The 24,042-nt window shown below is 36.9% G+C and overlaps 1 protein-coding gene across 2 annotated transcripts in view; it reads right to left on the reverse strand.

Moving 5' to 3' along the window:
• FCHO2 (FCH and mu domain containing endocytic adaptor 2) overlaps positions 1-24,042 on the reverse strand; it is a 138,077-nt gene that overhangs the window by 50,512 nt on the left and 63,523 nt on the right. For both annotated transcript variants that reach the window (XM_036764115.1, XM_036764106.1), the window contains exons 7-10: positions 23,678-23,776; positions 22,184-22,280; positions 4,468-4,512; positions 2,608-2,680 (exon numbers count right to left, since the gene is read on the reverse strand). In XM_036764115.1, the coding sequence (XP_036620010.1) occupies positions 2,608-2,680; positions 4,468-4,512; positions 22,184-22,280; positions 23,678-23,776 (314 nt within the window). The remainder of the gene's footprint in view (positions 1-2,607; positions 2,681-4,467; positions 4,513-22,183; positions 22,281-23,677; positions 23,777-24,042) is intronic.

Here is a 24,042-nt window from a genome sequence, read left to right on the forward strand (position 1 = left end):
CATACCAAAAACTTTAAAGAAACTAAATACAAACATCCTAATGTGTTAGTGGGAAACTATTAGGCTAGAGATTAAAAAGATAGGTGAATCTTCAGAAAATACTAATTCAGACATGATTTAATCCAAGGGTAGGAAACCACATGTGGCCTCAAGGTCACAGGTTCCACACCATGCATTTATATGCATTTGTTCTTTTGAGCTATAAATCTATTAACAATCTATAAACAAAATTTTTCCTAACTGATCCAATTTAATACCATTAAAAATTATTTTTCTTCCATAAATATGCTCTCATAGAACATACTGTTAAGGAAGTTAATAGTCTTAGAGTAACTCTTAAATAGATTTTAATCAAGCCTATTCATTTAATGTATGTTCTGCACCTAAAAACATTGTAAATAAAAACCAGTTTTCCCAAAGATGTTATTTGCACCCATAATTTTACATACTGATTGTTCTATAGTATAAAATATATTCAACACACTTTTATTAAGCAACTTCTAGTGTCAAACATTATTGTTTTGGGCACCAAGGATACAAAAACAAAACAAAAAAGGAGATCCTGTCTACTATGGAACACACACAAAAGTAAATATAGGACAAGAACTAGGAAATCTACAAAGGGGAGGTGGCTGAGCTGAGAGGGAACACTGTCTATGCTACCCTCTCCTACGGAACCTACGGAGGAACCTGCTGGCTCTAGCATTTCAAATATAATAGCTTCCTGTGCCCAAGATTAAAGAGACTGTGTGCGGACAGACATTATATTCCAATAATAACCAACATTGGTGGCACTTTCACTTACTTATATTCGTTTCTCATTCACTGGTAGAGGTTAGGGAGTTGAACACTCTCCTTGCTCCTCAATGCCACTCTCCCCCTACCACTATCACTCAGTAACCTTCTTTGAGGTTCATTTAATTTATATTTATCATCCAATTAAGATTCTAGTGGCTGTTGTCCTTTATTTGGCATGTAAAGTTCTTCATAACCTGGCCTCTTCCTACCTTTTCTAGTCTTCTTACACCTCACTTCCCTTCATATGTTCCTCAGTCTAATGACTTGCTTTTTCTCACACAAGACATTCCATCTCCCCATTTTCACTGGCTGTCCCTCATGCCTGGAATTTACTTCCTCCACCTTCTACTGCCAGCTTCCATGGCTTCCTTCAAGACTTAGCTGAAGTTCCTCCTTCTATAAGAAGCCAATACTAGTCCTCCATGGTGCTTTTCCTCTCAGAGTATACCCAATTTATCCTGTGTATGTCATGTGTATAACATAGCTGTATGTTGTCTCCCCCCACTAGACTGTGAGCTCTTTGAGGTAGGGACTATTTTTTGCCTTTCTCTGTATTTCCAGTGCTTTACACAGTGTCTGGAATATAGCATGCCCTTAATAAATGCTCGCTGACTTGACTCTGAAGCATTTGACACTAGTGAGCACCTTCTCCTGAATACTCTGTCCTCTCTAGGTTTTCATGACACTGACCATTCCTTGAAGGCTGTCCCTCAAGGTTAGATCCTGGACCCTCTTCTCTTTTCCCTTTATACTATTTCACTTGGTGACCTCATCAACTCCCATGAGTTCAATTGCCATAAACATCTCAATCTCAACATGCCCAAAAGAAAATTCTTCAGCTTTCCTGCATTCTTCCTTATTGTTGAGGACGATACAATCCAATCAGTATTATGGGTTCCCAATCTCCATATCTTCCTTAAGTCTTCACTCTCTGCATATGTACAATCTGATATGCCAAATCTTGGAGTCTATGCATACTTTCATGACATCTCTTATGTATGTTCCCTTCTTTCCACTCACATAGCTACCACTCTATCGTCACCTCACACCTATACAACAATAGCTTTCTAATTAGATTTTCCTCAAGCACAGGACTGCCCACTTGCCTTCTGCTTCCTGACTTTCCATCCCATTCCTACCCCCACCCCTCCAAATGAGTTCTAGTGGATCCCTGTTACCCTCAGGATCAAAAACAAACTCCTCTGTTTGGCATCTAAAACCCTTCACATTTAGCTACCACATATATATGATGTATGTAAAGATAAATTATTTACATGTTGTCTCCTCCATTAGAATGTGAGCTCCTCAAGGGCAAGAACTGCTTTTGCCTTTGCTTTCCCAGTACTTACACAGTACCTGGCACATAATATACACAAATGGTTTTTGACTGACTTGTGTTCCCAGGCCAGTCCACAAAGGTCTGTTTAAGTCATAATATACCTTTAAACCTAACACTACTTCATCAAATCTAACCACAAACGATAATCTCTTTTCTACAAGAAAAGATATTAGTTCCAACCCCAGACACCAGGAAAAGAGAAGTGGGGGATTCTCCTCGCTCTAGCAGCAACTTCAGGAGAAAGCTCAACTTCAGGGCACCTGGGGTCAGGTGGCACCAGTGAAACTCTAACAATCTGTGTGACCACCTCCTTGAGCTGGGGCAGGGTACCTATAGAGACTTTAGTGCTATAACATTAGTTTAATCACATTGAGTATCATGAACTAGGGAAGAACAAGGATACTTAGTCAAATCTGAGTGGGGCAGAAATCTATAAAAAATAGAGAAAAAATTATATTTAATATACTTACACTGACTCTGCATCCTTCTCCTTCTTAATTATTCCTGACAAAGCGAAAGTCTTTCTTTTTTTTGGCTTTATCCCTTTAAAGTGAATGTTTATTGTTAACGGAGAATGAAGAATTATTCATATGCTTTATCAGAGACATCATTTGATTATTTTGTGAATCTTAGCAAACACTTTATGTTTAAAGCTTTCGATACTGATGAGAAGGAAAGAACATTTTTCTAAGACTATCACTTTTCTAAGAAAACTACTTTGATTTGACCATTACATGGTCAAATCATGTTCTCTATGTATACGACTACCCAATAATCTTCTTTCTTTCACATGTCAAGGTGACAATGCTGACCAATAATCAGTAGGACAGGCACTCCATAGCTGTCTCTAACAGATTTGTATTGACCCGTCTTATACTCTGTCGTGCCCCCTTCTCCAGTGACTACAAGCACCTGAAGAATGCCTGGCCAGGGCTAGTGGTCAGTGGTACAGAGCAAGGCTGTATGACCCACATGCAGAATGAACTTATTATGCTGCTTAGAGGATTGTAGTTTAACCAACTAGTTGTATGTAATTTTTATAACACAGAAAGGATAATACTGGTATTACCCTTATTCTTCAATATCACTGTCAGAAACTGCAACTCAGCAGTAAATATCAACAGTTATTTTCTTAATCAACTGGATCGTTATCTTTTTTTAATTACAGAATCTATTATATCAACTTAATCTAGGATCTAGGATCCATGGTCTTTAAGAGAAAAGGTCTTGTTACTTACACAATGTTACCTAGAAGACATTTTAAAAGTTTAGACCTTACATTATAATACTCTAAAGTTTTCAAAGCCTTTTCATATATGTTTATCATTTTTTCTTCACCATGCCCCTCAGAGATAAGTAAAGCTAATAATATTTACTATTCTCATTTTGCAGATTAAAAAAACAGGGAACTGAGAGCTTAAGTGACTTGCTAACAATTGAAGCTATCAAAAAATGAAATGGATTGCTTTAGAAAGTGCAATCACTAGAAATCTTTAAATATAGTCTGAATGATCCCTCATTAGAAATGCTGCAGAAAGCAACCATGATTCAAGTGGGAATCAAGCTGGACAATTTTCCCATTCTATGATCTATAAACTTGGGCTAGAACCTAAGTCTCCTGATTGCTACTCAGTGCTTCCTCAAACTGTACAATTCTGTATTACTAAAACATAAAACAGTAAGCATTTTATACTATTATGTATTTATGTACCAGTTATTTCATAATTTTAACATACATGTAATTCTAAAATTTAATTCTAAAATATTACCTTTGCTACAATGAAGGAAAGGAAAACAGTGTACATCTAGAAATAGTATTAATTTCTGACATTTACATAGCACTAAAAGGTTTGCAAAGTGCTTTACAAATGTACTCTCATTTGAATCTCACGACAACTCTTATTGCCCCCAATTTACAGATAAAGAAACTTGGATCCAGAGTGGCTAAGTGACTGACAGTGTTAGAGGTAAGATATGAACCCAGTCCAGCACTCTAGGCAAATAAACACAACATATTTTCTATAAAATATACTGCATTTGGGCAACAAGTACATACTTTCTTTTGGCAACCCAAAGATCTACTTGTGAGTAAATAAACATAAGGTGCTGCTAATTTTCATAGCGTGTTAATATATTATAAGGGTGAAATACTCTATTTTCCCTATAAATACTCCCCTTGCTAGGACTACTGTTTGTAATTCCCCTTCTAATAGTCTAATAATCCCTAATATTTATCTGTTCAAGAACAAGACCATCAGGTTGCTAAGATTTAGGGGGTATTAACTAGTTAAAGTCTAATGCTGTAACATATTTCATTACTTGTAACTTACCTTCAACTACACTGGCAGCATCACATTCTTCAAATTCAATAAGGCCTAGGGGGGAAAAAAGAGCAAATTTAGTGGCCTAGTGGAAAATAATAATCAAATCACAGAAGGTCAAAATGCTATTTTTGAAAAATTTCTGATATTTTCCCAGTTTTCTAATGTTAACTAGTTAATATTTAAAGAAATGAAATTATGCTAACAATGCCTTATTAAATACTGTCTACAAAACACCACTTGGACAGGCAAATAGATTTTAAACTGCTTAAGGTCAGTGACCTTGTCTTATTTCTTAGTATCTCCTAGAGTCTAGTATGTTGTACTTTGTACCAGTAGTTGCTTAATACATGTTTGTTTTCTAAAAGAGATATTAGAAGACCTGGTGTCTGCCTTCAAGGAGCCTATAGCTTAGCTAGAGGAAAAGGACAAATTACAGTACAAGCAAAATAAAACAGTACAATACAGTAATGCTAAACTATAGGATCAGTTAGGACAAATTTTGTTTATAAACTATAGGTGTTCTAGAACATCAGAGAGATAATTATGGGTACACTTCAGGTTGAAGGGTTTACCTAAGGAAAGCGATTTTAGCTAGATCATGAATAAATAATACAGCATCACAGAAAAGAGAGAGGAATTCTAATTAGAGAGAAAAACTGTGAGTATATTGTGCAGGCGGGAAACCACATAGCTTGCTTGCAGATAATAAGGTCAGTTTGGCTAAAGAAGATGTGTAAACAAAAAAAAATTTTTCAAAAGGTAGGTCAATATGAAAATATTGACAATGCTTGTCTATTTTGAATGAAATTGAAAATTCATGAAATTCAAACAAATCTGTGGAATAACTGAGTACAATTTCATTTTTTAAGTGATCACTAGAATAATCTATTAGGACAAGAAAATGAGAAATTAGCTAAGTTGAAATGTAAACAGAGGATAACATATGAATTTGCTATTAATTCTCTACTAAGATACCAGAGAAAGAATCATTAGCAAATTACTTAGCGTATGTTTTCACAGGTTTATTATAAAGAATATCCATTAGTAAATAGAAAACTGACTACAGGGATGTGACAATACTGACTAAAATCTCTTTCGTATCTGATAAATGCAGATATAAAATTCGAATACTATTAAAATTCAAAAAGAAGATCATTCAGTGATGAGTACTAATGACTGAAATGAATAGAAGAATGTTATTTAAATAATCCAGTTGGCAAGCAAGATCCTACTTAATAAACTGGCACTTAGCCTCTGGGCTTCTGTTGTTCTACAGTAAAATAAGGGGATTGAATTAGATGGCCCTAAGGTCCTTTCTAGCTCTAAATCCATGATCCTAATACCTTTACTATGTAATTTATAAAAAGAGAAAATGTTTATATTTCATAGTACGATGAAAAGCAAAATATTAACAGAAAATAGGTGCTATGAAAAAGAAATTCAAGGAATAACATCTTTGCTGTAATTTCCAATATTAAAAATTATTAAGGGGCAGAGCTAAGATGGCAGCTGGAAAGCAGGGACTTGCTTAAGCTCTCCCCTATGTCCCTCCAAACATCTTTAAAAAATGGCTCTGACCAAATTCTAGAACTGCAGAACCAATGAAATAGCAGAGGGAAGCAGGGCTCCAGCCCAGGACAGCCTGGATGGTCGCTGGGAAGGGTCTATCACACAGAGCTGAGAGTGGAGCAGAGCCCAGTGTGGGGCGCACCAAGACCAACCAGACCAGGAGCCAGGCAGAACAGGCCGTAGGGCCCTGACTCATTGAGCTGTGGCAGTTACCAGACTTCTCAACACACAAACGCCAAAGATAACAGAGAAGGTTAGTGGGAAAAGCTTCTGGGACAGAGTGAAAGGAGTGCAAGGTCAGCCACTGCCCAGGGGCGGCAGAGGTGGTGCAGCTCTGAGGCCGCTTCCAGAGCTACAGCTGCAGTTGCTTCAAGCTCAGGGCCCACCTGGTGGGAGGAATTAAGTGGCGAATTAGAGTGGGAGTGCAAAGCCTGCTTTGCCCTGCCTGGATCTGGGCCACAATCCTGGTTGGCAGTTCTTGGAGGAGAAGGAGCGCTGGTGTGGCACAGCTTGCTGTGTAGAAGTAGCTCTGAAAACAGCAGCACAGTCCCTCAAGCTCTGGACAAAGTACTCTCTACTCTACAAGCAGTCATACCCTGACAGAAAGCTCAAGGGTCAAGTAGTTGGCTGGGAAAATTAAGAGGCAGCAAAAACGGACTCAGATTCAGATTCAGACTTTGAAATCTTTCTTTGGTGACAAGACCAAAACATACAGCCAGAAGAAGTGAACAAAGTCGAAGGGCCTACATCACAAGCCTCCAAGAAAAATATGAATTGGGCTCCGGCCATGGAAGAGCTCAAAAAGGATTTGGAAAAGCAAGTTAGAGAAGTAGAGGAAAAATTGGGAAGAGAAATGAGAGTGATACGAGAAAACCATGAAAAACAACTCAATGACTTGCTAAAGGAGAACCAAAAAAATACTGAAGAAAATAACAGCTTAAAAAATAGACTAACTCAAATGGCAAAAGAGCTCCAAAAACCCAATGAGGAGAAGAATGCCTTGAAAGGCAGAATTAACCAAATGGAAAAGAAGGTCCAAAAGACCACTGAAGAAAATACTACCTTAAAAATTAGATTGGAGCAAGTGGAAGCTAGTGACTTGATGAGAAATCAAGATATTATAAAACAGAACCAAAGGAATGAAAAAATGGAAGACAATGTCAAATATCTCACTGGAAAAACCACTGACCTGGAAAAACAGATCCAGGAGAGATAATTTAAAAATTATTGGACTACCTGAAAGCCATGACCAAAAAAAGAGCCTAGATATCATCTTTCAAGAAATTATCAAGGAGAACTGCCCTGATATTCTAGAGCCACAGGGCAAAATACAAATTGAAAGAATCCACCAATCATCTCTTGAGAAAGATCCCTAAAAGAAAACTCCTAGGAATATTGTCACCAAATTCCAGAGCTCCCAGATCAAGGAGAAAATACTGCAAGCAGCCAGAAAGAAACAATTTGAGTATTGTGGAAACACAATCAGGATAACACAAGATCTAGCAGCTTCTACATTAAGGGATCGAAGGGCTTGGAATATGATATTCCGGAGGTCAATGGAGCTAGGATTAAAACCAAGAATCACCTACCCAGCAAAACTGAGTATCATGCTCCAAGGCAAAATATGGACTTTCAATAAAACAGAGGACTTTCAAGCTTTCTCAGTGAAAAGACCAGAGCTGAATAGAAAATCTGACTTTCAAACACAAGAATCAAGAGAAGCACGAAAAGGTAAACAAGAAAGAGAAATCATAAGGGACTTACTAAAGTGGAACTGTTTTGTTTACATTCCTACATGGAAATATGATGTGTATAATTCATGAGACCACACTATTAGGGTAGCTGAAGGGAATATACACATATATAGACAGAGGGCATAGGGTGTGTTGAATATAAAGGGATGATATCTAAAAAAATAAAATCAAATTAAGGGATGAGAGAGGAATATATTGAGAGAGGGAGAAAGGGAGAGATAGAATGGGGTAAAGTATCTCACATAAAAGTGGCAAGAAAAAGCAGTTCTGTTGGAAGGGAAGAGGGGGCAGGTGAGGGGAAATGAGGGAATCTTGCTCTCATCAGATTTGACTTGAGGAGGGAATAACATACACACTCAATCAGGTATCTTACCCCACAGGAAAGAAGGAGGAAGGGGATAAAAAAGGGGGGACGACAGAAGGGAGGGCAGATGTGGGAGGAGGTAATCAAAAGCAAACACTTTTGAAAAGGGACAGGTCAAGGGAGAAAACTGAATAAAGGGGGACAGGATAGGATAGAGGGAAATACAGTTAGTCTTTCACAACATGAGTATTGTGGAAGGGTTTTGCATAATGATACACATGTGACCTATGTTGAATTGCTTGCCTTCTTAGGGAGGGTGGGTGGGAAGGGAAGAGGGGAGAGAATTTGGAACTCAAAGTTTTAAAAACAGATGTTCAAATAAAAAAAAGCTGTTTTTTGCATGCAACTGAGAAATAAGATATACAGGCAATGGGGCACAGAAATCTATCTTGCCCTACAAGAAAGTAAGAGAAAAGGGGATGGGGGGGAGTGGGATGACAGGACGGAGGGCTGACCGGGGAACAGGGCAATCAGAATATATGCCATCTTGGAGTGGGGGGAAGGGTAAAAATGGGGAGAAAATTCGTAATTCAAAATCTTGTGGAAATCAATGCTGAAAACTAAAAATATTAAATAAATAACAAAATAAAAAAAAGAATTATCAAACAATTGGAGATTGGTAGTAATTAAATTTCTTTTATCAGGTAAGCCTAGGTAATGCCTTTTAGGTTAGAAGGCTGTGTCTGTGAGTGGCTCTGATGTGTTGACAAATTCATTAAGTCAACTTGTTATAAAAGGATTAAAAGTCAGATGTATTTGACAATGAAAAACTTTGCATTTGCATAGTTTGCCTGGTCCAGACCTAGAGGAAATCTGTCATGAAGAAAAAAGGTCTAAGAACATCTCTAGAGGAGAAGCATATGGGACAGGATGTATATCACTGGAGCAGAAGACCAGTGAAATGCTGCTTCTTTGGGGATATTAATGTAGGTGAACTTTGCCCATCTTGCCTGCATCCTAGCAACTTCACAGTATCACTTTTTCACTTAATGATATGATCAATATTAAACCTATTTTTCCAAATAAGCCTCAAGTAAAGACAAACCATCACAACTGCTATCAAGCAAAAACTCTTGCAATATCTGTTACAAGAGCACATAGTTTGAATGAGTCCAACAATTTCAATTTGAAGGATTTGAAGAATATGGACTCAATTTAAAATAAAAGACTACTGTGCTGTGCTGGCACTTGGTCCTTAAAAACAAGATATAAAATTAATCTACATGATTTTAGCACATACCAAAGTTATTTTAGTACCACTTCCTAATGACAGTAATTGCCATAAACAACTCTGGCAGCACTGAATGTGGCCATGAAATATAATCTTTAATTAGTCATTGATGGTGGATTCTACAAGTTCTCCTAGCAGCCTGGAATATTTTTTGGCCCTTATAGTCATGAAACTCTTCCTTAAATTTAAACAAACTTTCCAAATACATTTTAAGCTCATTTTCTCTTGTTCACTCCTTTCTGAATAAATATTTACGTGTATTTTAAGCAGTTTGAAAATCACCCCATCCCTAGCCTCTTATTAATCTTGTTAGTGAATCTTTAACCTTTCCTTCTAAAACTCATTTGCCAGCCTCATCATTTTGGCTGCTTTACTCTGCCTCTTATCAAGTCTAACATATTTTTAAAGCTTTTTATATAAAGAAAATATAATTAAGCATGCTAAAAATAATTTTTTCCCAAAATGGGCATCACTTTTAAAACAAATGTAAAAGCTTTTCCACCAACACAAATGAATATGAAGTGAAAATCTAACATGGGAACAAAACAATTTTAAAACTGTGCATATAACTATTATCCGCACCTATAAAGATTTATGTTGTGAGTACAAATAATTATAAACAGTTCTGGTTTCTGATTTTGAAGGTTTAAAAATACTCGTTTTGACATTAAACTGCATGTAAAAGGATTTTAAAAAATGTATATGCTTCACATGCTGCTTCAAGTGGTGAGGTTGGCGTGCCTGGATCAGAGCCAGTCAGTTTCTCAGCTGGACATCAGTGCACATTATGACCTCCCTTACAGTGTGTCACTTCTGAATTGTTTCTGAAATAGAAAGTTTATTCAACCTCTCTCTCAAAATCAGTGGACCGACTATCATTCTGCTATTTAATCAAAGGAGGACAGGTTATTTTTCTGACAGTACTAAAGCCAGAAAGCAATTCCTAATGAATAGTTTGATTCAAGTGGAATTTCAACTGTTTTAGCCTCAATTAATCTTTCTGTCAAAATAAATGGCTGCTCTAAGAGCTTAGATGTTAGGCTGAATCACACAGGTCAATTTAACATGTAAACAAGCAAACAAGCTTTGTTCCTAACATTTGATGCTATTTAAGGCTTATTTTCCTAAAGAAAAATATAATAATTTTAAAGATAAAGATGGAAGAACAAACCTAAGAAAAGCAATCACCCACAATAATATAAATGCTTTGATTCCCAATGCAAAAAAAAAAAAAAGCATTAATATCCTCTCAAGAAAACAAAACAGGAAGGCATACAACTTTTTTTAAAAACAGTTTTGGTCACAAAAGGAATATTAAAGGAAGAATAAAGGGCTATTAGTTAAAACTACCACTACTGAATCAAATTCCCCAAGCACAAGGCACATGAAGACAAACTATCCATTATTTAAGGACGATGTCAATGCCCCAATATTAGATCTATACCACAAAAAGCATATATCCTGTATCTTCATGTACTAAGATTTGACTAGAAAATATTTGATCCATTGGATTAAAGGTTAAGTAATAAACTGGATTCATCCTAAGGGAACAAAAGGGATGATAGATTGTAAGAGCTCATCCTGAGAGTTGTCAAGTCAACAGAAGTGGCTATATTTTTAAGCCTGCTGATTTACTTGTGAAATCCATCTCATGGCCCTGAGACTGCAGAGGAAGACTGGCCCACATCTTAAAAAACAAAACAAAAAAAATCATCAGGCTTCAGCTTGCCTGCCAATCATCAAATCAATTGGAGGGATTGAAAGGTGTCTATATTAATAAATGATCATCTGCACCGGTAGCAGATTAAGCTCCAATGCAAAGTCGGAACTGAATCCATATGCTAGAAACCAGGAGTAGAAAAGAAAATTTAGATCCTAGAATCTACTTTTGCCACCAATGTCACTCACTCAGAACATTTCAAGTGCTGACGCGGAAAGGAAGAAATTAAAGTACAGTTAAAACTCAATCATGGGGGAAGGAGGAATGCCTCATAAATAAATGAAATTCTGTCATCTTATACACAATTAATTCGCAAGCTAAGAGAGACATTTTTAAGCCACTGGATATGCAATGGAGAGCCCTATACTATTTAGCTGGTAAAATTATGAAGTAGGTAATTATGAAGTTCATATTCTCCTGTCCCATCACCCTTTTTTATGTTCTACTACTCTCTTTGGATGATCCTCCCTAGTCAGTGTCCTCATACTACTCTAAACTCTGAACTGCAATAGCCCAATTTTGACGTCTCCATGGCAGGCAAAATTTAACCCTTCTCCAAACTCCCTCCCATCAAAACATACCTGTCCCAAGTCCCAACTTACTGTTACTAATATTTTAAAGAGTATTGAATATTATTCCAGGAGCCTGAGGAAATCATTTCAACTCCCTGGGCCTTGGTTTCCTCATTTGTAAAATGACGCATTTGGGGCTGGTGAAGACAATTCCGGTAGACAGGGTGACCACCTAAAGCAGGAATAAGGAATCTTTGCTAGGAAACCAGGTAAACAAAAGGTCAGGGACCCAGAGGATCTGGGTAACAGGGATTTAAGAAACCAAGTTAAAGTAATTAGGATCTAAGCAAAATATTTTAATAGTAGGATTGTACACAATTCAGCAAACAAAAATGGAAGTCTCTCCCCTCAAGGAGCATATAGTTGTACTGATCCAATTACCTTCTGAGGTAGAGACTCTATCCTTGCTTTCCAGGACAAAAATCAGACTAGCAATGTGTGCAGAAGAAGTCATCTAGAAGGTTATCTATTGCCTGAGGGCAACATGTAAACGTGGTTCAAGTAACAAAGCATGAGGATGAGGAACTAGGGAAAGTCTGATAGTTTCACGAACTATAAATTTTGAAACATAATTAGTAAACAGAACTCCATTCTTTCTAGAGTGAAATCTGCCTAAATACTTCAATGTCTAAGCAGCAAGTTTTGATTATGTAGGACAATTCTTCACCTTCTCAAAAACTGAAATCACAACAATAAACTACAAAATACAGCAATATGTTCTTCAACTACAGGTTGAAGAAAACATTTGCCTTAAAGAATAGCAAACCTACTAATGAAGATTCTATATAGGACACTGATTAAAAAAAAAAAAGAATACAGTGAGCAAAAGTAAGAGCCAGGAAACACTTGTGGCCCTTTGTTCTTAAAGTACACTGGCATACAATTTGCTCAAAGACCTGATTCTGAAGATAATACACATTAAGAAGGAACTGACAACTGTTAATTTAATCAAAAGGATCCTTGTTGAATCCCAAGGGTAAGCACGTCCTTAGAACATGTCTGTCATGTGGCATCTATTGCTACATTAGATATATATATTTACCTGGGAACGAGAAACTATTAATGGCTTGAAAGACTCAAAAACTGTAATGAGTGGTAGCTTGATAATCTGGCACCCACTCATTAGACTGGAATTTCCAGTTAAGCAATGGGCTATGCGCCCAGTTATTCATTAGCCATCTGCCCAGAGGTAGCATGGGGCAGTGGAAAGAGTACTGGTGCTATAGCAAGAGTACCCAGACTCAAATCATGTGCTCTTATGATTACTACCGGTGTGCCCTTCAGCAAATCATTTAACCTCCTTGGGCCTCGGTTTCCATATCTGTAAAATGAGAGGGGGAACCAGGTGGCCTATGGGGTCCTTATAATCCTATGATTTCATGAATTGAAGAATTCTGAACCGCACTCTTAACTACATCTCAGAGGTTTCCTTGCAAACTTCAGGATTCCTAATACAATGATCTTTTGCTTATACCTCTGACAAACACAATTACTAACAATTCCAAATGACTCATGATCAAACATGCTATCCACCTCCAGAAAGAAAACTGACGGACTCAGTGTAGGCTGAAGAATTTCTTTTACTTCCTTTTTTTGAGGAGTGCATGGCTAATGTGAGAATTTCTTTTGTATGTCTATACACATTCCCAATAGTTTTTATTTTTCTTGCCTTCTCAATTGGTGAAGAAGAGAAAAGATCTTTTGGAACTGAAAATAAAATACTGAATAAATTACTGAATTATTATTACTGAATAATAAAAAACTGAATTTTGCCCTTGGTCATAATTCCAGCTCTTTCGCTGTGGTCCTTCAACACAGAAGCTGCTGGATCTGGTATAATCCTGATTGTAGCTCCATGATATTTAAATTCTTTTTTATTTTTTCTTGTTGCTTGCAATATTTTCTTCTTAACCTGGGAGCTCTGAAACTTGGCTATAATATTCCTGTAAGTTTTCCTCCTGGGTTATCTTTTGGGTGGTTATTGGATTTTTTCTATTTCTATTTCTGCTTTGTCTTCTTGTTCCAGAACTTCAGGGCAATTTTCCTTAAGAATTCCTTGTGATGTTATATCTAGATTCTATTTTTTAATTGTATCTTTCAGGTAGTCCAGCAATTCTTATATTGTCTCTCCTCAATCTATTCTCCAGATCAGGTGTTTTTCTGATGAGATATTTCATATTCTCTTCTATTTTTCTTCATTCTTTTGATTTTGTTTTATTATTTTTTAGTGTCTTGTAACATCCTTAGTTTCACCTTGACTAATTCTAGTTTTCATGGAATTATTTTCTTTCTGAAGTTTTTTATTCTCTTTTTCTAGTTTGTTGATTTTTTCATAATTTTCTTGGATTGCTTTTTTTCCCCTAATTCTTCCTTGATCTCTCCTGTTTGATTTTTAAAGTCCTTTTTTGTTCTTCTAAGAATTCTTTTTGGGCCTGTGACCATTTGACATTTCTCACTGAAAAAGGAGTAGCTTTTTTTTAGCTCCACTATCTTCCTCTGGGAAGCCAGATCTTCTCTATCTTGATAGTAGTTATGTATGGCTGGGTTCTTTCTCCTGTGCTTGCTCATTTTTATTTTTATTTTTAGCTGCTCATTTTTATAATGATTCTAGTCCCGAGGTATGGGGAATGATGCCCCAAGCCTCAGGTCCTTTTTACTGTTATTTTCTGAGCTTTGTCCTAAGCCCAACTTGGACACTCCTACCACCCCTAGGCCAAGTCCTGGGCTCCCAGCCATATAGTCCCACAAATGCTCTTGCTCCCTGTAGTCCCTTTGGTGGTTGCAAACTTCAACTGTCCCTTCCCTCAGGGACCCTGCTCTCCTGCAAGTGTCCACAGACAGCAGGGTCCCAGCCCCTCTGCTACTGTACTCAACAGGTGTTTGCTAGCTCCTTCTCCTCCACGGCGGCAGCCCAGCCACGGGTGCTGACCTTATCAGTGGCCTCCCTCAACAGTAGAAGATCCTTCAGTCTTCTCCTACTCAGCTACAATCCCCTATACTGTATGTGAGGTAAAAGTTCCTGTGGTTAAGGCTGCCTCACACCCAGCTGTCCCCAGGGCATTTTGTTTGTAGACTCCTCCTGGTGGGCCTAGAGGTGTTTGCTTTTCACTTAGGCCAAACCTCCATCCTAGAGGTTAAGTTTTTCCTGGGATATTCTGTAATCTTCTTAGGAGGGCAAGTGCTTTACCCTGAATTTTGTTTGTTTTTGCTGCTCTATGTTCACTTTGAAGCTATGTTCTGTCTTTTTTTGTGGAGAAAATTGAGAGCCTAAAATTTTCTGACCTACTCCGCCATCTTCCCAGAATCCTCTATACCTGCTCTTCTCAAAGGTTTATCTTCTAACTTATGCTTAGGATCCTATCCTTCCTTCCCAACGAAGAACCTAGCTCTAACTTATCTCTAACCCTTTTGAGTAACTTTACTCTCTCTTTTCAATGATTTCTTCAATTGGATTTCAAACATGGCCCGATTAAATACCTACCATAGAAAAAGGAAAAAACCCACCTCCAGCTCTCCCTTCGAATCTCCAATCACCACTTCTATTTTCTGTTATGGAGCAAGGGACCATAGCCTTATTCTACACCAAAATACCTAAATCAACTGCTGGATATACATAACTCACTGATTAAATTGTGATTTTTGTATCTTAATTAAAGAACAATCTACTCCCATGATTTCCATTATTTAACACCTTCATTTGTATTTTGAGAGCTCCAGATCGATCACACTGCTCTCTTATTATCTTCCTACCCTAATATGTGGGTAAAGATGTGTGTATACATTTATACCTATATAGACTTATGTGCAGGCATACATTCCTGTGCATAATTATACCTATGTACATAAGGATAAGAAGAAAGCTAGTCTCCATAAATGTCGATGGGTATATATGTGTGTATATATATGTACATATATATGCGTATAAATGTATTTCTGCATATATGTAAGTACACACATGTATGTATGTCTGTGTAAATGTGTGTATAGGTACATGTGTATATGTATATGTGTTTATAAAATACTATTTAAACCCAAAAGTGCAATGTGACTGTCAGCTGTTATTATTGTACAAAATCTTTTTTCTCTCCAAAAATACCAATGACTCCTTTTTTGGTCAAATGTAACTATTTCTTAACACCATTAAACCTCTAATCCCCCTTTCTTGGAATTCCCCTGGATTTCTGACACACTTGTACATGCTTTGTTCTCCTACAGCTTTTACTCCTTTGCTAGATCCTTTTCCTCCCCTAGCCTTTTACCCTAGCCATCCTCTACTCTCCTCCACCCCACCCTCCCACTTGAATCCTTGGCTCCTATTCTCCATTTATATTAATCCCTTTAAGGAGTTATTTTAAATACCATCTGTATGGTTCCAAAATTTACATTCTCTCCAGTCTATTCTTCACACCTTAAATGTTTTTCAAAATCTCATCCTTCAAAATGGTACTTTCCCATTACAGCCAAAAATATTACCACTCTTCTTGAAGCACCTTAAGACTCAAAACCTTAAGGCATAATTTACTCCTTGACTTACTCCTCTATTGTTAGTCTCCTACATTCTATCCATCACCAAGATCTGTCAACTCTTCCTCTATAATGTCTCTCTTATTTTCCATTTCAATTTCATTGCAACTGCTCCAGTATGGGATCCCAGTGTCACACATGGCTTACCACAATCTCCTACCTGATATTTGTGCTTCTGGTCTTTCTTAGTTCCAGTTGGCCTACATGTAGCTGCAAAAATAATTTTTTTCAAATTGCCTGCCCCTTTCTTCCCCTTCCCTTACTGTCCCACTTCAACTCTTCTTACTTTCCATTACAATAGTCAGTTAAAAATGGGCCACCAGGGGGTGCAGTGAGTAGAGTGTTGTGCCTGGAGTCAGGAAGATTCATCTTCCTTTAGTCAAGTCAGGTCTCACTTACTAGCTGTGTGACTCAGGGTAAGTCACCCTATTTGCTTCAGTTTCTTCATCTGTAAAATGAGCTAAAGAAGGAAATGTCAAACCAGTCCAGTATCTCTGCCAAGAAAACCTCCAACGGGGTCACAAAACGTTGGACACAAGTGAAAAATGAATGAACAACAACAATCCAGCACTGTTAAGGAGAATTATCACTCTTGGATACAAGATACTTCCTGGTGAGTTTAACCTTTACATAATGAAATATTTTATAAATCTTTTATGAAAATGTTTTCTCCTTCTAAAAAAGCATGCTGGAAATAAATGGCGTGGGGCAAAATTTAATGGGCACCAAACCCAACAGGAGCGCTGGAACCTGCTGCAGAAAAACCTCGTTCTGTGCTGAAAGGATTATAAATCTTTGACCCTGCAATACCACTACTAGATCTGTACTCAAAAGAGATCAAAGAAAAAGAAAAGGACCTATGTGTACAAAAATATTTACAGCAGCTTTTTTTTGTAGTGGCAAAGAATTAAAAATAGCAGGAATGCCCATCAGTTGGGGAATAACTGAACAGACTGTGGTACATACATGATTAGGGTAAAAAACTATTGTGCCATAAGAAATGATGAGCAGAATGATTGAAGACTTAAATGAACTAACGCAAAGTGAAGTGAGCAGAATCAGGAGAACACTGCACAAAGTAACAAAAATATTCTATTGATGATCAATTGTGAAAGACTTAGCTACTTTGCTCAATATAACGATCCCAGACAATTCTAAAGGACTAATGAGGAGCTCTGAGTACAGCCTGAGGCAACTGGTGGCACAAAGCACTGGCTGGTAGTGGCCTGGAGTCAGGAAGATCCGAGTCCAAATCTGACATCAGATATACTTACTACCTGTGTGACTCTTAGCCTGTACGTTCTCTGTCCAAGGGAGCAAGAGTAGAGGGCTCCCCTGAGAAAGCCACAGGAGGCTAAAGAAGTGCCACAAAGTAGTGGCCAAGGGTTCCTGAATAACTCCATGACAACAGATGTTCCACAAGGATTATAAGAATACCAAGAAGAAGTGAAACAAAAGGAAAATTAAGTAAAAGCTCTAGAAGGGAGAATTAAAAGAACAAAAAGTAATTTAGAAAAGTGATAAACTCTACCCAAAACATGGACTCCCTGAAAACCTGAACAAACTAAACAGAAAAACAATTGTGGGGGCAGCTAGGTGGCTCAATGAGTAGAGCACCAGTCCTGGAGTCAGGAGGACCTGAGTTCAAATCTAGCCTCAGACACATGGCACACTTACTAGCTGTGTGACCTTGGGCAAGTCACTTAACCCCAATTGCCCTGCATTCCCACCTGCAAAAAAAAAAAAAAAATCTAAAAAAAAAAAGAAAAACAACTGTGAAAGACTTAAGAACTCTGATCAATGCCATGACCCACCATGTCACCAGAAGACTTATGATGAAGCACATCTTGACAGAGAGGTGATGGGCACAAGGTACAAAAAGACATATATTTTTAAAAATTGCCACTGTGAATTCTTTTTTGCTTGACTACACTTATTGCTACAAAGGTTTCCTTCTCTGTATCTTTTTCTCGGTTTTATTCAGTAGGGAGTCAGAGAAAAGAGAATATTAGCAGTAATGATGACCCCAAAATAGAGTCATTGTAACATTTTTTAAAATGCAACAAGAAAACAGAATGAAACTCAGAAGGAAGAACAAACAGGACAATTTTGAAAGGAACATGTAAAACTTATTATGTTCTTTTTTAAAAAGAGCAAATGAGTTTCATATGAAATCCTCTTTTGGTATTCTATGCATGCAAACATACTTAAATTCAAAATAAAAAAATTCTTAAGTAAAAACAAGATCTATCATGCCCAAAAAACATGAGTTTTCCAAAATGATAACAGAACCATAATGCATCTTTTTAGTCATGGCAGAATTTCTTAGTCAATGTGTTAAAGTAAAAAATACTACCCTTTTTCATAATGGCCAGTGTTAAAAACAAACAGGGCAATATTTCACCTAAAAATTAACCGTAAGAGAGTTACTATGTAGAACATAAACAGATTTTAAGAACAGAGAAAAATAAACTTAATCCTCCCAAACTGCTTCACAGTGTTTTACATATTAAAGAGTAAATTTCTTTTTAAAAAGTACGTAGTTATGTTTCAAAACAAAGAGAGACAGGCTAATTTTTAAACATACACAAACCCATATCTAACATATTCTATTCAAAAAACCTGTATATCGACAAAGATTATATTAAAAATCCTTTAGGGAAGGGATCGTCCACTAGAGGTCCCTCTTGCAAAGCAGACAGGGCTCAAACACTAGTTTATGACCACATTGAACCCATGTGTAAAATACTTCCTGTGAGAAAATTTGATATTAATTCTATGCCCCATCCTTCCCCACAATGCTCATGAATAAAGTTATAATTATAATAAAGTTATAGGGGGTAGAAGGGAGTAGGGGTGAGGGTCAAGGGGCAGGAGCTAAAAAGTCTCAATCTTTCTCTCTTGGATATGGGAACACATGGTGAAAAACACCCAGTAACAATCATAGTTAAGACTGCCAAAGGGGAGGAGACACAGTAGTAATGGCTTGCTCTTAATTCCAAACTGTGACCAAAACATGGTTAAATATTTCCACAATCATCCAATAAAATGACTTTAGATACCATGATGAACTACAAGAGTATTCTAATATATAATAGTCAAATAAATGAAAACAACCTAAATATATAGGACCTAATTTGTGGTTTTTTTTTTTAAACTCTCTATCTCCTTTCTATTATCTACACTGTTAGATTTTTCAAGGAAGCTATGATAAGATTGTCAATAGGTTTGGCTGAATATTATCACAAGTAAAAAGTTAACAGGAATAGGGTATAGATGGTGTCCTTTTACGTTTCTAAAAGGTAGCTGCAAAGTTTAAAGCCTAAATCATTTTATTAGCTTGTTCGCCACGTACTTATGACATCTCTGGTTATATTAATAAATTTTAAATTATTTCAGACATTCTTTTGTAATTAATACATCTTTGTTTTTCTCTTTTCTTAATTTCTCTTAATTTTCAGGAGAAACAACATGAAGTCCAAAAAGAACAGTTGTTTCTGAGTAGATGTTAATTAGCCACTGATAAGTGATATGCTAAAAAACAAACATACAATTGCCCTGCCCTGGCATTCCTTATGCTTAAGCCCACAAATAGGCCTAAATAATTGCCCTGCCCTCCGATTCTTCATGCTTAAGCCCTCAAATAGGCCTAAATACTATCTACAGTTAACAAAGGCTTAAGGCAGAGGCAGGAAAATAATAAGGAAGAGGGAGGAGAAGATAACACAGAGGGCAGTGGAACGAGAAGGAAAAGAAAGAATACATAGGGCGTGACATGGTAAAGGGACACCAAGCACTGCTGCCATAGATTGTCCATTCCTATTCTATTCTGAGCAAGGCCTCAAACCTAATAAATATAAGCTGGATTCAGAGACTAGTCTAATGTGCCAGTTTTGTTCTGGTTCAATAATTTAGGAAAGATACAAGCTCCATTCTAGTTCGAATTGCTTTATTAAGGTTTTTTGTTGTTCTTTAAAAAAAACTGGGGTAAGATCATAGTTTAACCAAGTATTGATATTTGAGATCAGTTCAGTTTAGGGTTCAGCAAACTAATGTGGTTTATTCTGTTTCTATTTAACAGGTCAGTTCAAGTCCCTGGTTCTAAGGCATCATTCACACTCACCTGTACCTCTCTTTACTTTACTCTACCAGTTCACTTAAAAATAAAAATTTATTCAGCATCTATTATGTGCAAAGAACTCTGCCAGTGCAGGAGACACACAAAAACAAAACAGTCCCTTTTCTCAAAGATCTGACATATTCCCAGGGTGGGGGAGGGCAAGAGGGAAGCTTAACAGGTATGCAGGTAAATAAAACACAGAGTAATGAGAGCAAGAGAGCATGAGCCCAGAGTGCAAGAGGGAAAGATCAGAAAAGATTTGGGGGGGGGGAGTAGCGGCACCTAAGCTGACCTGATGCATTCAAACTCTGACTCTCACTGTGAAAATTAGCCTTATCCTCAAATGTTTTGTTCAGATCCATCTTCCCTCAAAGTTGGTTGTCTTCGTGAGCTACAAGGCCCCACACCATTCTTCACCTATGTACAGAACACCCCGTTCTTTCTCACTCTACTCTTCTATGTCCTTTTCCTGATTCAGATCTCCCCTCTGACAGCACTATCTTCCCAGTCATCCAGGCTCCCAACCTAAGAGTCACCTGTAATTCTTTCCTCTCTCTCTCTCCATAACCAATTAGCCTTGTCAATCCTATTTCCATAACCTCTAGCCCTTCCTCTCCACTTGTACAGCCTCATTCAAATCCTTATCACCTCTCACCTGGAACATTACACAATAGCTGCCTGTGTAACTGATCTTTCCCCTCTCAACTATCCTCCACACAGTTGCCAAATTGACATTCCTAAAACTCAGATAGGACCATTTCACTTTAAAGTCCTTCACAATCGGCATCCCATCTACCTTTCCAATCTCATTTCATATTATTCTCTTTCACACTCTCCATTCCTGTCAAATTGGCCTGCTCTACACACTACATTTCATTTTCCACTCTACACCTTACACAGGAGGTCTCCCACATCAGGAAAGCACTGCCCCCTCACCTTTACCACAGACCTCAGCTGCCTTTCCTGATGCACTCTCTCTCCCCACTTACTGGCCAATACTAAATGTTTGCTGAAATGAACTGAATATATCAGCATTTAGCAAATGGTGTCCTCCTCTTTCATATAAATGCCCACTAGGAACTTCCCTACTGTCATTTTATTCTTTCTCAATCCTTATTAATGCCTACTCTTCCTTATAAAAAACTGTGAGAAATGCTATGGAGAATATTCATCCCCTTTCATCTTGTTCAGATCACATTTACAATAGTTTCTGGATTTTTCAGTTGTGGATTCACACAGGTGTCTTCTAAGTAAACCACAGATGGTAAAGAAAATTCCTAAAACTCTTCCTTTACATGTTTACCATATTCTTGATTATGCAAAGAACATATCTTATTTAATTCCATATAAAACAGCACTTTCATAAAAATAGTATTAAGAAGTCACTTGCAAAGGAAAAAAACTACTCAATTATAAGAAAAGATCAACACTAAAACCATCAACACTTTATTGTTTGAAATGCTTTCTTTCAATCTTTAATTCATTAAAATAGCTTTCTGTTGCTATAGCAGCCCTCTCACCATAACTAAAGCACAACTACTGCCAGGTTATTGGATTGTAATAGTCATTTTACTTTATACCAATTTCATAGCCCCTAAAAAAAATTCTTAGTTCAAGAGCTCAACAGGATAGAAGGAAAAAGTACAAGGAAAAATAAGTTTAAAAAAAAAGATCTTACAGATATTTTATACCTATCTCAGAGAGATACTTATAATACCACAAACATTATTCAGATAAAGCTTATCACATTATCACACAGCTATAATCAAGATCAGCACAAAAGAATTTAGGGGCAGCTTTGTCTACATATGACTAAAAGTCTTTAAATGGTTAAAAAAATTATTCTACTGAATAGTTCTTAATCTTACCAGGTCTTTCCTTCCCAGTGCCTTTTGACTCAGCAAATTTCTGTATCAAACCTTCAACTGTGGTGTTGGCAATGTTGTTTATAAATTCTTCATGTATCTAAAGAAAAGTACAAATAAAGATATTTTCTTTTTCTACAAAAATTTCTACTCCAATTCAGAAGCAACTGCCATAAAAAGAAGTTAGCACCAACATGATATTTTTCCTTTGACTCAAGGCTGACTAAAACAGAGCCTTGAAAAAAATATACAATTATCTAAATATCCTGAGAATTAAGTCAGGTGCCTAGATCTGGACAAGCGAACCATTGTTCCTGCACCTCTACTATTCTGGTCTATCACTTGCCTCACAGGGGAAAATAGCTTCTTTCCAACTTTTTCATATCTTACCAATTATCCCAGGGCAGATGACTCCCACAATAGACAATACCCCATTGCTGTCAGACCAGGTGGGATTTTTAAAAACAAAAATGGTTTCTCCATCTTACCACAGTGTAATCCAATGGTAGAATATGGTTACTGTTGACCATCATTACATCTGTTTCTCCCTCCCCCCCAATAAATGGAAACAAAATTAAGGATCAACAATCTCTTGAAGTCTATTGAAAATTCAAAACGATGTGCTTAAAATTTGCTAGCCCAGACACCTGTTTCCATAGCAACCCAAAACTTCAGATATTTAACATATTCCATATGCATTATGACAGTTGAACACAATTCACAGTAAAAAATAAATGTGAACCATCTTTATTGGTAATTATATCACTAAACTTATGAATGGTATATTTAAATTATGTACCTACATACACTTGTTCTTTTTAATCTAACATCCTTTGTAAACTTCTTTCTTGACTATATCACTGTTCTGCAGCCAAGTCAACATAGTCTGGAACAAAACAATTTCTGTCTGGAGGAACCAATTCCCCTTAACTGCTAAAGCACAAGTTTAATGTAGGGATAAAAAGACAATTTTATATCAGTCATATACTGGTCCTAGACATCCCAAAGCATACTGCTCTCTTTATACATTGTGACTGGTTGCCAGGTTTTTAGACTAAACAATGGTGATCTGCAAAATACCTTTTTTGTCAGTGTAATTTTTTGAACAGACCACTTCTCAATCATCTGAATGGGAAATTATATTTGCTAAATTAAACAGAAACATTATGAAACGCACTCTTTCCTAAGCAAAGGCAAAGGAATATAGGGAACAGAGTAGTATTACTTCTACCTATAGTCATATGCCCATATTGGTGAGATTTCATATATGTGATGATTTATTAGCAGTGACTCAGCATGACCTCAGAGCATCAATTCTATTAAAAAGTCGGGAAACAGTGAGAGCTAATGAAACAGTTGAATTACACAATCCATCTATGATATGTACTAGCTTCTATCACAGAAGGGCTTATTGTACCTCCACCTACCCTGAAACATGACAATAATAAAGTCAAACCCATCATCTTAAAAAAGAAGTTTAATATAAAATAAACTTACCTGGCCTATCTGTAAATGAATTTCCTGTATAGCCTTTGACAAAGATTCTATAATTTCTTTTATATGAATGAGGTGGGTCTCTTCAATATCCTGAAATTTCTGTGCACCAAATATAAAAAAAAATTATAATCTGGCCAGTACTAAATTTTCAGAATTACTTCAACGTAATTTTAACTGAACACACCTACTTTGTAAATATTTAATAACCAATAACTGAAAAATATTAGAAACTACTGCCAAGATGTTTATAGGCAAATTTTACGAAGAGCAGATAACTCAATAAATCTTTGCTGGCTGGTCACAAGCTAACTGCTTGCAGATGTTCCCAACTATAATCTGAAAATGCATTTTTTAAAAATAACTGA

Source organism: Trichosurus vulpecula, chromosome 1, assembly GCF_011100635.1.
Source record: "Trichosurus vulpecula isolate mTriVul1 chromosome 1, mTriVul1.pri, whole genome shotgun sequence".
Taxonomy (NCBI): Eukaryota; Metazoa; Chordata; class Mammalia; order Diprotodontia; family Phalangeridae; genus Trichosurus; species Trichosurus vulpecula.